The sequence below is a fragment of the Gigantopelta aegis genome, chromosome 7 (genome assembly GCF_016097555.1).
Source record: "Gigantopelta aegis isolate Gae_Host chromosome 7, Gae_host_genome, whole genome shotgun sequence".
Taxonomy (NCBI): Eukaryota; Metazoa; Mollusca; class Gastropoda; order Neomphalida; family Peltospiridae; genus Gigantopelta; species Gigantopelta aegis.
Genome location: NC_054705.1, coordinates 39,152,037 through 39,172,510, shown reverse-complemented (window position 1 = coordinate 39,172,510; position 20,474 = coordinate 39,152,037). Strand labels below are relative to the sequence as shown.

Here is a 20,474-nt window from a genome sequence, read left to right as displayed (position 1 = left end):
TTATTGATTCTCTAGCTAGCTTGTCTAATTTCATATACATAATTCATCTTGTCATCAAGCTACATGCATGCACAGGAATATATTAATCTTTTTCTCATCTGTTTGGTGTAGACTAGTTAATCTTGCCTGATAGGAAACTGTCAATCATCTAAGCTAGGAGCCGTATTCTCCGATATTTGCATACATGTTTGTTAACTTTGGTTATTTACAGTTTTACAATGTCAGTCATGGTAAATTAATGACCACCCTAAAAAAAAACCCACTTACGTACACACTTGTACATGATTGTATGTATTAGCAGCTTTCGAGAAATCCACTAGATGCAAGTTCCAGCTAGTGAATGTCAGAACGGGGCTGGTGGAAATTATCAACTGTAAATTACTACAATTTACATCTATAGATCACAGGCAAAACTTCTGTGAGGGCTAGTGACTTTCTCAAACATCTGTCAAACGCACCTTTCGTACACATTGACAAAATTTAAACAGCAGTTCTCTTTACTATCTATCTAAAACTTACTAAAACTATATATTGAATTCATTGGTTTCCAAGATTTAAATACATGTTATTTGACCTTCCGAACCCTCTGGCAGAAACCCTGATGACGTAAATATGTTGAGGTTTGTGTTTCTTGCCATATATGTGTACACAAAGAAAAAAAAATGCATTAAAATTTAAATAGTTATTAAAGGTAAATTAAATTAGACATAAATTTGTCACAGTACGTGTACATGTAACATCAAGTTGGTCAACACAGAATTGCCCTTTAACCATTTAGAACAAACACTGGCATAGCCAGGATTTTAAATTAGGGGAACCCATATATTGGGGGGGGGGGGGGGGGGGAGAGAGAGAGAGAGAGAGGAGAGCAACACACACTATATATTGTTTTGTATAAAATATATGATTTTATAAAACTTAACTTTAAAAATAAAAGTTTGAGGGATCACATGGCCCCTATGAATCCCCTCCTTATACGCCACAGAGAACAAAATGTCCACATTAATTTGGGGGGTGAGGGTGAGGGTTGAGTAACATTTGAGCTGGTTGGTATAAGTACTGTGTACTACATACTGTATAATTATGGTATCAACTGACAAATGTCGAAATTTCGGTATTGAAATTTTTTACGTTCCTACCATGAAGTAAAATTAATACTATATATATAAAAATGTATATACCCAATGACACTTATTACACTAATTATATTAATTATGCAAACTGGTTACAAGATGATTGTGTGGACATCATATTTCCAATGAATTGAGAGGAAAAACGTACATGATGTACATTACAGTATGTATGTTGTGCAAGCAAAAATCATTAGCTGAACATAGTTATTACATCATAATACAGAAGCTTATGAAGATCATAGGGATACTATACAGTATGACAGAATATGAACCAAACAACTTGACGGAATAGCACGAATGGGCTTCAGTGTTAATGGGCTTCAGTGTTAATTTCCTCCAAACACATCAGCTAAAGCTTCCTTGAAGTTGAAGCCTTGTAGGGTAAATGTAACACAGAAAATCCAATATGTCAAAAGTTCACACAACATAACATATTAAACTTTTAGTGCCAAAGAAACAGGATACACATAAGGTACATGGTCTTAAAGCAAAATTCTGACAATAAATTGTTAATTAATATATTAAGAGATAAAACATGGGCATCTGGTGATAATGGATTACAAAATATGAACATTATCATGATTATGTTGCAGGGTTTCTGCCTAAAGGTAAAACAGATACGCATGGTGTTATACCAATTTTTTGCACTGATTTTTTTTTAAAGTTAACCTTTCGACAAAATTAATTACTCGTATCATTACTGTATGATTTTTTTTAACCCTGACCCTAAACTTAACCCATTTTCTTTCAGTTAAGCCCTTCCACCGAACCCAAAAGATTTCAACCAAAATTATAAGAGTCGTGGGTCCAGCTCAGTGGGTAGAGTGCTCGCCTGAGGTGCTTTGGCTGTAAGGATCGAACAGCCTCAATGGACAAATTTTCTTAGTATTTTTCAAGCACCTGTCAGCATTTCTGCCAGAATAAAATGTTTGGGTATGGCCCTATGAAACTGAATATTTACAATGTGTGTACCAATCCAACCGCATGCAGTCGATAGGGGGTATGAGGGGCCTCTTCCCAAAATAAAGTGGTTTAGAATTATATAGGGTTAAGAAAATTATACAGTAATAATAATGTAAGAGTAATTAATTCTGCCAAAAGGTCAACTTTAAAAAATAAAATCTGCTAAATATTTTGGGTATGGCCATTTTACACTCTGGCACTTTGGCAGAAACCCTGCCTGTGTGTGGGGTGTGGGGGGAAAGCATGATCGTAACCAAGACCCCTAAAAACTTAGTTTTTCTGTTCCAACCAGTGCCCCACGAATGGTATATATCAAAAGTCATGGTATGTGCTATATGCAGTGATAGAAATAAGCAGAATTTTTTACTAGTCCAACGGACAAATACATCCAGAAATTTACTTGTCTGCCAATATTTTCACATGTCCAAATAAATGGTTTGTTTTATCCAAGTACAAGGATAATGTTTTAAATTTTTTAAAATGAAACTGCATTGAATATTTTCACTTGTCCACAGGACAACCACCAAGGTACATTTCGCTTATCCGAACATATTTTCACTTGTCAGGACAAACGGACAAGTGCTCAGAGCCCTCAAAAGTACCCGGTCTCTGGCGGCAAATCGCCAACTGAAACAGCTTTTGCCGCCGCCTACTTTTCATTGATGGTAAAAAAAAAAAGTGCTTTCTCTTCTTTAATAAAGTCTCAGAGGTTCGATTTTTCAAATGTTTCTCGGGGTGGGCCCCCAGACCCCCCGCTTTGCTCCCTGCTATCATCACTGTTGTAGCCTGCTACTTCTTAAACTATTGAGGGCGCTGAGTGCTTATTTCAAACGTTGCTATGCTGTCTGTGGGAAATTGTATATATATAAAAGATCCCTTGCTGCCAATAAACTTTTTTTTTTAAGGTTCCCCAAAGACTACAGGTTTTATCAAATGTTCAAGACATCCAATAGTTGATGATTAATAACAAAATGTGCTCTAGTGGTGTCGTTAAACAAAACAAAAATAATATTTCCATTCATCCCATATTTCTTTGATGAAAAGAAAAACCTATTTTTTTATTTTCTATGTGGCCTTATAATAATGAACTTTTATTGTCTCAAACTTTGTTAAAGCAGGGGTAATTGTTTGGTTTTGTTTGTGTGGGTTTTTTTTTTTTTTTACCATTATTAATTTTTTTTTACACATTAAGATATTCCCAAAATGGACCTCCTCCCCCCCACCCACCCAGTCTATTTTTAGAACCCGGCTAATTCAGTGACTTTGGTAATTTTTTGTGTGCCCGTCATTTAATCAATAAAAATACTCCTTACCTATATTCATCATATTTTTCCACCTCTCTGTCTGTCGCGTTCTTAGCCATATTTTAATATTTTATTCCTTTAGTCAAAAACTGTTAAGAAAACCACTGGACAGTGACACTTCCAATCCATTATCGGCAAGAAACTCCGTTTATTTAATTCCACATAATTTTAAATTATTCCAAGAATAAATAATATCAGTGATATTCCTCAAATAATTAGTCCAAAGAACACATATTAAGTCTCTCGAATTATTTGTGTTGCTGGACTTCACTTAGGAACCAAGCAATACACAAATCCAAACATCAAACGGCAAACCTTCCATTCAAGTGAAAACTCAAGTTACACACTAACCTCACGGTGGATAAAAAATGTGGATTATAACACAGACTGGAATGGGATCGTAATTATTAATGTCAAAAATCTATACCGGGTACTGGTTCATGTAAAAGATAATTATATCACATAACAACATATATTTATCAGCCAATAATAATATTCTTTTTTGTCAAATTGGTTTAGGTTTGTGATATGAGAACTTTTTTTTTTTTTTTTTTTTTTTTTTTTTTCTCTGGATTTAATTTTTTGTATTTAAAATAGAAAAATACAAAAAACCCCCAACAAATAAACAACCTAAATTGACATATTTAATTAATGCAATGTACATTGTACTTGTTTACAAAAAAATGCTTAATCTATTTTATTTTAATGATGAATAATAGTAATAATAATAGTGATAATAATAATAATAATAATAATAATAATAAAAAACCCATTTAGATAGTAAAATTTAAATTTAACATAAAATACAAGATAATCTCTGCATCTCTAACTACTGTACTATCTATATATATATATTCTAGAACTACAATGGATTCAGTAATTTTAATTTACCTTTTGAATGTTTGTTTCAGAATGAAAATTTATGAACTAACAAACAAACAAATAAATAAATATGCCAATATGGAGTTTTGAATTATAGTTTTAAGTCATAGATGTATTGCACAAAGAAGTTGAAAAATATAATTATGAAGATGTATTCTGCATAGCTTAATTATTGTTAAACCGCTAGGGAAAACAACTGTTCATTATATATATATATGTATCATATAATATCTTACATTTTCAGTGCAATCAAAGTATGTGATATTTTTCAGATCACATACTTTGAGAATTTGATAACTTTGCAAATTAGATGTAAATTAGTCGAGGTCTCGGCACTAGGTTTATTGACATTTAAGCAAACGTACTTGGGTGACACTCCATGATTGACATATGCATTCAGTCATCAAATAAAAACATTTCAATGGCAATTTGACACTGAAAGCTGTCCAGCGTTCAGAAAACAAAAAACATTAGGCATAACTTTATTTTGATGTAAGGACATTCAAAATGATGTCATTTGAGTTTGACGTCATTTCCATTTTAAAATACACCGCGCCACATATTCTTATGTTATTTGAATATCTAGTAATGGCGGACTGGAATTAAAGTTGCGTGTACAGTTTACAAAACACGTTGTAGTAAGCTTGAGCTTATGTGATAAAGAAATTATTACCCTCGTGTATTCGGTATCGTCAATATCATATATTAGGAATAAAAATAATGTATTGTGCTCGCCAGAGGCTCGCATAATACAATTTTTATTCCTAATATATGATATTGACGATACCGAAATACACGAGGGTAATAACATCTATATATATATACAGTTGAATCTTGTTGGCTCGAACCGTCGGTACTTGAGAAAGTGTTCGACCCATCGGGTAGTTCAACCGAACCATTCGGTCAACATCGAATAGTTCCGTAACATCAGTTAGAAAGTTGAATTAGATAGGTGTCAGGACGTTTCGGCCCCAGTACATGTTCGGCCCCTAATGCAATATACTGCGATCTAGTGTTCGTGTATACAGATATATGCTGTAATTGGTATAGTAACACTTTAGATGGTCACATACACTGGTAATAATATAAATAAAATACAAATTTGTAACTTTAATTTGTCGAATGACATTCATTGCACGCACGCGCGCACACACACACACACACGCGCGCATACATACAATAGGCCTACATACATATTATACACCATGACACGCACACACATAAACATGTACGTCATCGCGTTCATGTAGAATATCACTGATGAACGATATGATGATAAAATAAGGAAGCGAAACTTACGTTTAGTATGTTTAGACTTTCATGTTTGTATATTACATTTTAACATTGTTTCACCAACGATTCAAGCGGTAGAGAGTGATACAAGACAGAATTGACCTAACCCACGATGCCATCACAAACAACTCAGACTAGGTTCAGGAATTGTGCATCCATATGTGTTTTTGCTGTTTCTTTTAAATGCTAGAACACTGAGATGTGTGCCCAGGACAGCTTGGTTGAACTTTAATGGGATATAAGCACGAAAATAAATTTGAACCTCGGTGGTGCAGTGGTTAAGCCATCGGTCTCCAGGCTGGTGGGTACTGGGTTCTGATCCCAGTCGAGGCATGGGATTTTTAATCTAGATACATATTATTCGAATCTGGGTCGTTTTGCCCTAAAACCATTTCAAACTCTGCGTTGTTTCGCCCTTAGTCCTATTCACCCAGGGTTGGTTCGCCCTAAATTTCATTCGTACCTAGTCGTTTCGCCCCACAAAATAAATATATTTATTATAGTTTTGAAGTATTTTTTTCTTCTGTTTATTCATTATTCATTACAAAGTATTAGGTAATTTTCTGTCTTTGGATATTAATGGTTTATCAGCGGTTTACTTTCTGTCAGCTGAAGCTAGGCGAAATCAACATACCGTACTCGGCGTTTTAACCTCAGCTGGGTATGTAGTATATTTAATAAGAAACCACAGCACATCAGTAGTATGCAGTGTGACTGTTCATAAATTAATTATTAATGTGAATACATTGTCTGTATATTATCTAAGGCCTTTATGTATTTCATATACATTGTATATGGCTTGAGTAAATGATACTGGAAATAAACAAAATTATAACATTATTTTTATCTGTAAATATAAACACGCAATGTGTGACCTCTAAAAATCAATGGATATAGGACAAATCAATGAATAAATGTACTTTATTAACAAAATAAAAATTAGTGTGAATCGAAACATGGGGCGAAACGACTTGGTTAGAGGTACGAATCAACCCTGTTCAAAACGACTCAGGTGAACTAGTAATAAGAGCGAAACGACCTGTTACCATATTATTTTGGTAACTGCAAACTTAAAAATTTCATCAATGTGTTATATAACAAAATATCAGAGTGAAAGGATTGATTAGAAATTACTCCGATTGTGTGATGCAGAAGACCATGTCGGTATTAATTCAATGTGTGATGACAGCTGAGTACTTCGCCCCTGGTTTCATTGAAAACTGGTCTGGTAGACATGTTCAGAGTAACGCTTCCCGCCGAGGCCAAATGTTTGATTGGTATCACGGTTCATCGAAAAGGCACCGTGACACTAGCTGTGCTTGTAAGACTTTTACCGATAGCTGCTGGTTGAACACACAACATGACAGGTATGGCAAAGAAAGGATTGCTTGGCTATTGTCGCGATTCTCCGATCCATCTATAACTCGTTCCACCTAAATTATTATAATCTAAAGTTTTTCCATTTGATATTTGATGTATCACCAGTTCGAGGGAAATATAGCTAATAACACAGACGGGACCGATAATTTAATTCGAGCGAACGCTTATAGTCGACTCTGGACGTATTCGACCCATCATCAGTTAATATAAGATTTACCGAACAAAAAACTCGGGACTTCTTTTTTGGTTCGAGCGTTGCGGTGTGATCGACCCTTCCGAGGTCGAGCCAACAAGATTCTACTATAAATATATATATATATATATATATATATATATATATATATATATATATCGTTAAAAAGTGTATGTTTTTCTCTACATGACAGGCTTGTTTCGTGAGAGAGTTGAATTATTGCTCTCACTCATCAGATGTAGATTTAATTACACCGTCAACGGAAAGCTGATGACGTAATGGACTCTGTGACGTCGAGGTTACGTCACTATGCAGGTCTATAATAGGTGATGTGTGGTATGCGCACAGAAGGTATTTGCGTCTGTGTCGACATGCTGATACGAGTTCATTCTTGGAGTTTAGTGTGCTGGTTTCAGGTTTATACATTATGAACAGTTTTTCCTTCAGGCAGAGGTTACATCTTTTGCTCGCTGGAGAGTATGATTTTGCTTTGGATAAAAAATTTCCACTTAATGGTGTATGGGGTGAATCTATCCTTCAGTGTCCAAATGTACTGACTTAGCGCTGTTGCGTTCTTCTGTGTTGCGTTTTGAAAACTGCTCGTGTGCGCAGTATATCTCGTCTTAAATGTGTTCTCGGTCAAACCAACGTATGTTTCTTGCTTGTTGTTATCGAGTGTATTAACGGTAGCTTGATATATTACTCCTTTCTGCAAGCATTTGCCCTCAAGTGGACATTCAGCTCTTCGTCTACAGTTGCATTCTCTGGGGGGAACGGCGTCTTTGTCTCTGTGTTGTTGAAGTAGAGTTTTGTTATGCGCTGAAATTATTTTCCCAACATTAGGCATGCAGCTATAGCTAATTTTAACGGTGTTTCGATTTATAATTTTGTGGAGAGGGTTGCTTTTGGGAAAGCACTCATCGAGTATCTGAGGAACTGGTGACCTACGTTGGTTTTCACGTTGGAGCTATATGGTGGGTTGTACCAGGTGATGTTTCTATTGCGGTTGTTTTCTGCGTCTGTTGTTTTCTGCTGTTGGGGTGTATTTGAGGTTATAGTTATATCCGCTCTTGAGTAAGGCTTCCTTATATGGGGAGGGGGGGGGGGGGGGGGGGACTCCGAGTCAGAAAGCCTTTTATTTATTGTTTTTTAATAGATATTTGGAGGGTGGTTGCTCTTGTTGTGGATGTATAAACGTGTGTTGTTTGGTTTCAACTCGAAAACGACTAGGTATATATATAATAGAATTAATCTTTAAGTTTCCTCTCTTTTTTCGGATTATTTAACTCTCTCTCCTCTCTCTACACCACTAGAGCACATTGATTTTTTATTTTATCAAAATGCTATTGGACATCAAACATATGGATACTTTCTCGACACTGTGTTTTTAGTCTAAAACTCCTCACTGTCGCCACTTTAGGCTACTCTTTTAACGACCAGGCAGCAAGGGATTTTTTATTTTATCGCTATCCCACTGGCATTCTGGTTTTTTAGCACAAACCACTGGCCTTAGGCTACTCTTTTACGACAGGACAAGGGAGTTATGGATCACTGGTCGGTGCAAGTGGTTTACACCTACCCATTGAGCCTTGCGAAGCACTCACTCAGGGTTTGGAGTCGGTGTCTGGATTAAAAATCCCATGCCTCGACTGGGATTCGAACCCAGTACCTATCAGCCTGTAGCCGATGGCCTAACCACGACACCACTGAGGCTGGTATATCATATAACATGTATTTATCAGCCAATATTAATATTCTTTTTGTCAAATAGGGTTGGGTTTGTGATAAGAGAATTTTTTCTGTGGGGCCTTTTCCTTATTTAAAAAAACACAATTTGTTGTTGTTTTGCTAGGATTATTATAATTTTTTATTTTTTTGGGGTGGGGGGGGGGGGGGGAGAGAGAAGGAATCAAGTAGTTAATAGTAAAAAACTCCTTAAATGGTTAAGAGAATTTTCTTTTTAAATTTCTACAATTTTTTCCAATTATTTTCTGCACCCCCCCTCCCACCCCCACCCCCAGCTAGCTACGGCCCTGCTTAAGTAAAAGAACATCATGCATTTAGAGCCAGGTACATGTATACCCCCCCCCACACACACACAAAAAAAAAAAACAAACAAACAAAAGCTTGATATTGGTATACATATAGGATAATAAATGAGTAACCAGTTATTATTAAATTTATGTCCTGAGTAAAAATTATTTCACCAGGGACATAAATTTGATAATAACTGGTACCGAGTTTGTTATTCTATTTATTACCCCAACAATTTTTTTTTTTTTTTAAAAAGCCTTTATTTTTTATATAGCCTACATTGGCTACACATCCATGTATATAGAAATGATGTAAACTACTTTACTGTTCTGGGTATTGCTTTAACTCTGTATTTTATTCACGGTTCAGAGATAATTTTCAAAACCCAAAGTGCTGCTATATATTCTGAAAAAAATCTATAATGAATTCCATTAAACTACCATTTTATTACAAGTTTAACACTGAAACCAGAAAGACGTAAACACAAATACTTTAAACTACGTGACATCACTGTGTGTACTTTGCCAAACTGTGATGACATCATATTTATTTTAATCGTTAACAGTGCCTACTGGGGTAATAAATGTATGTACTGGATTTTTATCAATACCAAACAACACACCGATACTGAGGTATTTAAATTACCCTCAAAATACTGATACCGAACCTGAAATAATGTACACGGGCATAGGAAGGTGCCAAAAAGTGTGTTCACACCCACACCCACACACATACACACACACGCACGCACGCACACATATAAATACATGTAAAAATATATAAAAACTATCGCTGCTGCTGCTACAAATTGGGGGAGGCACATGCCCCCTTGCACCCCCACTTCCTACGCCAGTATTGTACATGCACTTTATAAGGCCTACTGTGATTAGGCCTACAAACAAACTCTGTGATTGCAGGAACCTGACCCTAACTACAATCATGTACATGAAGAAAAAAGAAAGAAAGAAATGTTTTATTTAATGACGCACTCAACACATTTTATTTACGGTTATATGGCATCAGACATATGGTAAAGGACCACACAGATATTGAATGAGGAAACCCGCTGTTGCCACTTCATGGGCTACTCTTTTTGATTAGGTCAGGTCATAGGGTTTTACGTGCACATTCAGAACTAGCTGTTGTAGCGCACATTTTTGATTAGCAGCAAGGGATCTTTTATATGCACCATCCCACACACAGGGTAGTACACACCACGGCCTTTGATATACCAGTCATGGTGCACTGGCTGGAACAAGAAATAGCCAAATGGGCCCACCGAAGGGAATCGATCCCAGACCGACCTCGCGCTTTACCACTGGTCTATGTCCCACCCCTTCATGTACATAAAGAAAAAAATGGCTGGCCCTAATTGTTTTCAATGTATTATTTTAGCAAGGGATCTTTTATATTCCACAGACAGGACAGTACATACCACAGCCTTTTATGTATCAGTTGTGGTGCAATGGTTAGACAGACTGCGCATCAAGCAGGCCCTTTACCAATGCGCTACGTCCCACTCCCCTAATATAGCATTGTGCTCAACATTAACTTTAGTATGACATGAGCTTTATGGCTACCATATACCAACTTCTGTTTTTTACTCTTTTTTTTAAATTATAACCATTAAAGTCTATATTAAGGCAAACAACTCACACACCATAAATGTGTTTGCCTGGACATTATGTTTTCAAAGTAATTTTATATAAGTGGATAAATAATTAAAAATTAAAATCAAATTTAGTCGTAACAAGTTGAAAAGTTCAAAGGTCTAAGTGGAGATAACTCTTATTCTCTTAGTTTACATTGAAAATTTTTTATAACAACTTTTTTGACATTTTAATTGTTTCTAAATCTGATACTCTAAGAGGCTTCCTTCCCTATCTGTCTGTCTGTCTGTCTGTCTCTCAGTTTTCTTATTGTATTGGTCGTTCATCTTCTAGATCTTTTGGGTTTTCTCCTCTAATCACTCTTCTCGCTCTCTATGAGGAGTTAACTCTTACACTCGTATTTTAAAGGAAGGAATGAAGGAAATGTTTTATTTAACAACGCATTCAACACATTTTATTTACGGTTATATGTCGTCGGACATACATGTATGGTTAAGGACCACACAGATATTGAGAGAGGAAACCCGCTATCGCCACTTCATGGGCTACTCTTTTCGATTAGCAGCAAGGGATCTTTTATATGAATCATCCCATAAACAGGATAGCACATACATGTACCACGACCTTTGATATACCAGTCGTGGTGCACTGGTTGCAACAAGAAATAGCCAAATGGGCCCACAGACGGGGATCGATCCACAGACCGACCCCACATCAAGCGAATACTTTACCACTGGTCTACGTCCTATCTCTTCCCGATATATGAAGACACAAAACACCAAGAAGCTGTTACAAAGAACACGTTTTTACTGGACATTGACACACATATAGTTACACTAACTAGAATGAAACATAAGATAACGTAAATCTGTTGAAAGTCTCACAGCTCTGTCTGTTTACAGCTTGTTAAAAACGTTGTCAAGCTCATTCTGTTCACATCAACCTGAATATATTTTTTTTTTTTTTTTAACCAAAGCAATTTTTTGAAAAACACACGACACTTTGTAGGGTGTATGTATAATGTAACCAGCAAATAAAATCAAATACAGTCTTCACAATGAAGTCCTGGACGGAGGAGCTGGCGAAAGTCAATATCTGCGCCCATGACAAAGGTGTGCTACAGCAGCTTGTTCTAAATGTGCACATTAAAACCTATGACCTGACCTGACCTGACCTGACCTGACCTGACCTGAACGAAAGACGAGTAATCACTCAGAACTCACACTTGCATAAATTTTCTTGCAGCCAATTACCGGCCTAGCTGGTGTCATGGTTAAATCATCGGACATATATAAGGCTGATAGGTACTGGGTTCACAGCCTGGAACAGCTTCCCACACAGAGTGAGTTTTAACGACTCAGTGGGTAGGTGAAAGACCACTCTTCATTCTCACTAACAACTAACCCACTGTCCTGGACAGACAGCCCCGATAGCTGAGGTGTGTGCCCAGGACAGCGTGCTTGAACCTTAATTGGATATATAAGCACAAAAATAAGTTCAAATTAATGAATGTAGCCAACTTTCAGATATGAAGAGTACCGGTATTTGCTTGGAAATTATTCAAAAGTGGCTAATTCAAAGAACATTTTGTTAGCCAAAGACTAAATTTTGTAGCCACTTTGTATAAGTCTGCCCCGGGTTGGGTTCCCGGCTTTCCAGAGATCGAACTCTGGGGCGGACATGCTGGAAACCTCTGTGGTATATGAGCATGTTAAAAACTTATGCAACGCAACTTTGTATAAAAATTAGCAGTTGGCTAAATTTGGCAATGTACAGGTTGAGCTCTGGGGTCTAATTCACAAAGCTCTCTTAGGCTCTGCTAGACAACAAAGCATCCTCTTTGCAAGTCTTTTAGCATTGCACTGTGAGATCGCAAAGTTGCGCGAGTTTAGTGAATTAGGTCCCAGATATCTCCTGCCCTCCTCCACACTCCCATAGAAAGTTTTTAGAGAGTGGCAAATTGATCACCTTGTAAAGAAATTTCTAATATATTTTATTTGAAGCTTCCTGTGATTGCTCGCCTACAATAATTTCAGGAGAGTGATCTTCAGCTCGCCTTGAGTTTGCTCATGGGAAAGACGGACATAAGATTACAGTCAGATTACATTTCAGTCAACATATATACACTATGGTGGATATAAATTCTACCACCCTTAACCCGTAAAGTAAATAGGGCCTCCACGAGTACGAGTATCCGACACTTACACTAGGTGATAATGAGACTAAGGAATAAATTAAAATAGCGTTATGCATGTTAATTCCAGCACTGAACATTCATGCCAAATCACGCCATTGTATTGCATTCCACACATTCAGACCGGCCTCGGTGGCGTCGTGGCAGGCCATCGGTCTACAGGCTGGTAGGTACTGGGTTCGGATCCCAGTCGAGGCATGGGATTTTTAATCCCGATACCGACTCCAAACCCTGAGTGAGTGCTCCGCAAGGCTCAGTGGGTAGGTGTAAACCACTTGCACCGACCAGTGATCCATAACTGGTTCAACAAAGGCCATGGTTTGTGCTATCCTGCCTGTGGGGAGCGCAAATAAAAGATCCCTTGCTGCCAATCGGAAGAGTAGCCCATGTAATGGCGACAGCGGGTTTCCTCTCAAAATCTGTGTGGTCCTTAACCATATGTCTGACGCCATATAACCGTAAATAAAATGTGTTGAGTGCGTCGTTAAATAAAACACTTCTTTCTTTCTTTCTTTCCACACATTCAACTTTTGGGTTTTTCCCCCGTCTCACAGCCCTATGATGTAACCAGTGGCAAATGTGGTAAAATGATGTGGAGACAATATATAATGAGAATGCTCTTCCTTAAAGAGACATTCCTGAGTTTGCTGCAACTTTTAACAACTTTTAAGACTTTTTAACGACTGTAATTACATATCAAATATATTTTTGTGCATCAAATATTAGTAGCTGTATATTAAACGTGTTTCTGATCGTTGTAATATTTTTACTAGATTATATTTCATTTTATTTTCCAAAATATAATTTTTTTGTTTTGTATACATGTATGTACAAAATTATTTGAAGACAGAATCCAGTTTGGTATTCCTACAAATATTAACACGACCAGATACACACTGACTATACAGCCACTGATATTCTAAACAAGAAAATATATTTAATATGTAAGTTTAATCGTAGAAATATTTTATTAGTCGGAAACATCTTACAATGCGACAAACCGTTCCTTTAAACGGGTATTCGAGTCCTGCGAACAGAATCGAGTCTTGCTAGACTCGACCCAAGCCCGAGTACTCGAGTATTCGTGGAGACTCTAACAGTGAATCCGATAAATTGGGTGTTCAGCTGCTCATTTTCACACAAAAACTGTCATCCTATTTTTAATGGAACCCAGTACTTGTTTCAAGCACATTGTAGCTGGTACACCGACACCAGTTCAAATTAGAATACAATCATGAATTTACTGGCCAGATTAAACAACATTTCATAAAAACACAAAATGTCACATGTATCACCAATGGCTGGACTGGTAGCGTTAACTGTGGAATCAAAAGTTGGGTGCACTCCTGCCTTCGACCCAGTGAGATACTTATTTGATGTACTGCTACCAGTAAGGTTGGTTTTTTTTAAAGAGTCCACAAAAAATAGTTGTCACATTTATATTTGCTATAAATTATATACTCACATGACTAGAGTATAATTGGTAACATAAAGTGACATTTCTGAGTTTGCTGCATTGTAAGATGTTTCCGACTAATAAAATATTTCTACGATTAAACTTACATATTAAATATATTTTCATGTTTAGAATATCAGTGTCTCTATATTCAATGCGTGTCTGGTCATCTTAATATTTGTAAGAAGCCCAAAATATATTTTAGGAACTAAAATGAAAGTTAACCTAGTACAAATATTAGAAGGATCAGAAACACGTTTAATATACAGCCACTAATATTTTATGCAGAAAAATGTATTTGATATGTAATTACAATCGTTAAAAAGTCTCTGTTAGTCGATAACATCTTAAAAATTGCAGCAAACTCAGGAATGTCCCTTTAATACAGATTACTTTCTACAACCCTTTATGCAAATACAATGTAGCAACTAAAAATTCATGGAGGATATATACTTTAGTCAGAAGTAAATAGTCAGTTATAACAGAAAACTGGAAGGTTTTCTAGTGTCTATATTTGTGTTCTAGTTTTGTGATAGCAAAATGGCTTCTTTTAGCAAATTTGCAGTGGTATATATGTTGTTTAATTATTACAAGTAGGTGATTCAGCAGCAGACTTTCACATGGATTACCAGGTAAAACAGTTCAGATGTTTATATTAATTGGTTTTCTAGTTTTCGTTTCAAACCTTTGTGTAAACGTTTGCCACAGTACAGTACAGTAGTATACCGGCATCGAAAAAAGATAAATGTTTTACTGATTCAGTAAGGGTATTTTATATTACTGACAAGTCCTGAAGTGAAGAACCTTTTGTCATAGTCATTGATGTATATCACTTTGTTCCATGATTATAATATTATTAAAGGTCCTTTTCCGTCGTCATTTCCCCGAGCCCCCTGTGAATGTCGTTCCTCACCGTGGTGCTGGGGTGTCAACGTTCTTGTCAAGTTTTTCTCATGAGAGGGGCGGGAAGTAGCCCAGTGGTACAGCACTCGCTTGATGAGCAGTTGGTCTAGGATCGATCCCCATTGGTGGACCTATTGGGCTATTTCTTGTTCCAGCCAGTGCATCACGACTGGTATATCAAAGGCTGTGGTATGTGCCATTCTGTCTGTGGGATGGTGCATATAAAAGATCCCTTGCTACTAATGGAAAAATGTAGTGGGTTTCCTCTCTAAGACTATACTATACAGGATAGTACATACCACGGCCTTTGATATACAAGTCGTGGTGCACTGGCTGGAGTGACAAATAGCCCAATGAGCCACCGATGGGGATCAATCCTAGACCGATGGCACATCGGGCGAGTGCATTACCACTGGGCTACATCTCGCCCCTAAAAATAAAAAGACAAAAATCAAAACAAACGTCAATATAACAGACATGTGCATCTTTCAGAATGAAAGTACTAGTTTATGTCGATAATAATAATAATTTTTTTTAAAAACCTTAAAGGAAACATGTCACGTAAACCATATTTGGCACCAACCATGTACAATTAATTATAAATTGAATCACCTAAAAAAAAAAATTATAAAAAATTAATTACTTAAAATATCTCCATAAAAGAACCCCAGATACGAGCTCTTAGCGGAAATTGCCGATCTTTAATGAGCAGGGCAATCACGAGGTCCGTGACGTCAGAGACGCGTCGCTTGATCTGAAGCCTTACACTTAAAAGCATTAGTCCGTACCACTCATAAAGAATCTAAGACTTGCACAGCTTACCAAAACAATGAGTGTTCGTTCGCAAAACGTTTTGCCGTATCAATATGAGCTGTTAGTAAATGAAGAAAGACACACATTTACTTACAACAGTGATACTGATGAAAAAACGGATAGCGAGTCGGAGGGTGGAGAAACTGATGGTGCCAGACCAGACCGGTCGACCAATTTACAGCCCGGAGCCCGAAAGTAACCCGGAGACAAAACCAAAACTCGGATGCTAATGCCGAGGTGTATACTGTTCATATTTAGCATAAAGATACACCTCGATATGATGTATTTAAATATGTAAAAAATATAAATGTAGGACAAACATTTTTTTGGTGGGTTTTTTTTTTTTTAGAAAATATCGCATTTTTTATGTTCGGGCTGTACATAATGAAATCTGTATGCACAGTGTAAACAAACGCTCTAATTTACGACAAGGCGCTTCACTTTCATTAACCTGGCTTGTAAAACAACATAAATGACTTGAGAGTATAATCAACTTTTAAACTAAATATATTTCTATTTGCATCAATAGAACGAAATGGGGTTATAGTATTTTTCTCTCATAAAAAAGTAGCATATTATTAGGCCTATTGGTAGGGTGCGTTAGAGTAAAAACGACCACTCACGATACCCAAGTGATAATTTTCTTTTCTTTGGTACTACGTAATTGGTCAGTTTTGTAATTTTAGATGGGAAAGTTTACTTAATCAAGGGTTTTACAGCATTATTTACAGTAATGAAGCAGGGCGGCTGATAATGTCCATTAACATTGTACTATAGTCGCGATAGGTTACGCCACAATACCCTGTGATCTTAAAAAAACTGGCACGTATTTTGTACGTATGTCTAGACCGTGGTAATCACTTACCTGGTCGATACCCTGCAATATACACCTGCCAATCAGGAATCACATGTGCAGGCCACGGAAAGAAAGGACCAATTAACTAAAACAACACTCCGATTCTCAAGTCAGCCCGTGGATGAAACATAATAGTTATTTCGACACCGACAGTAGTGGTTTATTTTGTATTGAACTTCGTGTTGCTTTGGGGCTTCGGGCGATGAGGAACGTTTTTTGTGACGTATTCCGCCCGAAGATTAAAAACATTATTTAAAATTATTATTGTTTTCTACACGTTTTTTAAAAACATATTTAAATACATCGTACTGAGATGTATCCTCATGCCAAATTCCATGTTTGTATATGCCATATTTAATTACTTGTTGACGTTTCCTTCTTCGGACGGTGAATACAGATTTTGTTATGTAGGCCTACAGCCCTAACATGAAAAATCTTCTTTTTTTTCCAAAAAAATAAATAAATAAAACATTCTACATTTTTGTTTTAACATATATAAATACATCATGCTGAGGTGTATCTTTGTGCCAAATATGTACAATGTACACCTCGGCATTCGCAACCGAGTACTGTTTTTGTCTCCGGGTAACGTTCGGGCTCCGGGCTGTAAATAGGCTGACACCAAAGTACTATGCGGTGTTGGTGTCCAATCTTTTCTTTTGTGATAAAATACACGCGTCTTTCTTCGGATACAATCCTTTGGAAAACCATAAAAAGACAATCCCGATCTTTTAAACTGTTTATTTTTTACACCCAAAGGCCGCGCAGTACGGCACTGTTGGACTGAAAAGATCGTAAGCCCCTTACTCCATATATAAACAGTTAACAACAATGGAAGAGTACAGCGGCTCTGACGTCACTCCCTTTTTTTCCGAACGCTCACGAAGAAATATGCATAAATCGTACTTTGATACTGATTAGCGTAATTTCTTCATTTTAAGTTAACTACACGTATTTTATTGTTATAAAGTTATTTGTATATTATTTTTATATCATTTTTCTTTTAAAATGAGCTATAATATGGTCTCGTGTCATGTTTCCTTTAAAACAAATGCATTCTGGAAAAGCGAAATGAAACGTCCACGATTTGTTGTTATTCATACTAAGCAGGTTTCCATGTTATCCAATAACCAATGATAAATTAATCAATGTGTTCTTGTGGTGTCATTAAACAAAAAAAACCTTTAACTTTTAACTTTGGGGCCGGGACGTAGCCCAGTGGTAAAGCACTCACTTGAAGTGCGGTCGATCTGGGATCCATCTCTGTTGGTGGACCCACTATGCCATTTATCGTTCCAGCCAGTACACCATGACCGATATATCAAAGGACATAATATGTGCTATCCTGTCTGTGGGATGGTGCATATAAAAGATCCCTTGCTATTAATGGAAAAAATGTAGCAGATTTTCTCTCTAAGTGTCTTAGAGAGAAAATCACCAATTACCAAATTTCTGACATCTAATAGCCGATGATTAATAAATCAATGTGCTCTAGTGGTGTCGTTAAAGATAAACAAAATAAAATGAATGAATGAATGTTTAACGACACCCCAGCACAAAATACACATAGGCTATTGGGTGTCACAAAGGGTAAGTATATGAAAATAATAACAAAATAAACTTTAAACTTTCATTCATTCATTTACTTTGGTCTTTTACCCACTACAGCAGGGCTCAAAATTAACATCAGGCAGGAAGCAAATGCCTCTCAAAATGCACAATATATTTTCTGACGTTCACTTTCACCAGCAGCTTTTGCTTTCCGCCTTATTTTTGACAATATTCCTAATATATCGAGAATATTTCATTTTTAGGAGTCATATTATAAATCAATAACTTTAATTTATCCATGTTCGTCTCAAGTATTCTGCATTGCAAAAACCAACAACCAGGTTACACTATCAGGGTTCGAAAAACTGCCGTCCCGATCCGTTTTTGCCAGTTAACATCACCATGGGCCGGGAGATATTTTTGCCCGCTTTCAAATCAGACCAGCAATTATTTTGCGTTTTTATATTTTATGATTATGTTTGGTTCTGCAGATTTTTAATTCGTTCGGCAGAATTTGTAGCTTGATATCTTGAGGCATTTCCGTAAAATCGGTCTGGAAAACAAATTCCTAAGTTTAAGGGCAATAACTCTGTCAAAAATGGGTAAATTATACCATGAAAGTCAAAGATGATTTACTTGCATTTCAGCTCAATATCTTAAGGCGTTCTGAAAAAAAACATCCACAAAACTGTATGTGGGACAGACGGATAGATGGACAGACGAAACCTATAGTCACCTTTAGTTGGACCAGTAGGGGAGTCCCCCCCCCCCGCAAAAAAACAACAACAATATGAAACTCACCTTGTAGGGTGAGAGTCACTCGGCCCATCTGACATAGATTCATCAAAACTCTTGAAACTCGATTGAAATCCTTCTGGGGATCCTGAATCAGACAAACAAACAAGATCACAAAACGTCAGTTTGAAGGGCTTTAAACACTCACCGAAGTGGTCAGACTAAGCCCATGCACAGCTAAAAAAGCTGATGGGGAATGGCAGGTGTGTGGCACAGATAGCCACAAGAGACAAGCACATGTCGCGGTTGGAGAGACAAGGATTGGGATGTGGAGGTGGACAGCAAAATAAGTTGAAAGATAGGAGGAACTGCCAGATTGGGAAGAAATGAGATGGAATTCAAAGGAGAGAAAGGAAGCTGTTTGAGAGACAAGGATTGGGATGTGGAGGTGGACAGCAAAATAAGTTGAAAGATAGGAGGAACTGCCAGATTGGGAAGAAATGAGATGGAATTCAAAGAAGAGGAAGAAAAGGATGCTGTGGAAAAAAAAAATAATAAAAAAAAAATAAAAATAATAAAAATAATAATATTCCCTACTTACCTACCCACATTTGAAACTACTGGTCAGAAATGGACAAAACTAAATACATGTATTTTAAAGCATGACCTCAAAGGATGGGGTAAATAATAGTATGAAAAACCCCCCAAACAAATCTAACAACCACCACCAAAAAACAGACCTACTCTATCTACAGTATACTTGTTTGGTACGATTCCAGAAACACACAATAGTTTATTATTATTATTATTATTATTAAATTTGTTGAGGCCTAATCCCGTAATTAAGGCTTACAACATATTAATATTGAAACACTTCATATGGTTTTCACGTGTAGAACTGTCTGCTAATAATAATCGTATGATTCTGAAGATCGATATTGCATATTTTAATATTTAAGTGGTTGTAACTATCTTCATTAGGTATTGTTTTGAAGAATCTGAACACAACTTGCCTTTATTCCAAAACCATAGCGTTTTTTAATGATGACAATAAACTTGTAAATGCCGTAAGCCAATTATCCCAGGCAGGGGATTGCCATGTGCATTTGTGTTATTACGTGACGAGATCAGATGTCATTTTTAGCGAGGATATCGCAGAAAGAAATAGTAAACA

The 20,474-nt window shown here is 36.6% G+C and overlaps 1 protein-coding gene across 1 annotated transcript in view; it reads right to left on the bottom strand.

Annotated features, from left to right (window-relative positions):
- The window catches only part of LOC121376947 (oxysterol-binding protein-related protein 1-like), a 99,070-nt gene that overhangs the window by 47,483 nt on the left and 31,113 nt on the right, over positions 1 to 20,474 (bottom strand). The window contains exon 16 of the mRNA XM_041504757.1: positions 19,367 to 19,448. Coding sequence (XP_041360691.1) covers positions 19,367 to 19,448 — 82 coding nt within the window. The remainder of the gene's footprint in view (positions 1 to 19,366; positions 19,449 to 20,474) is intronic.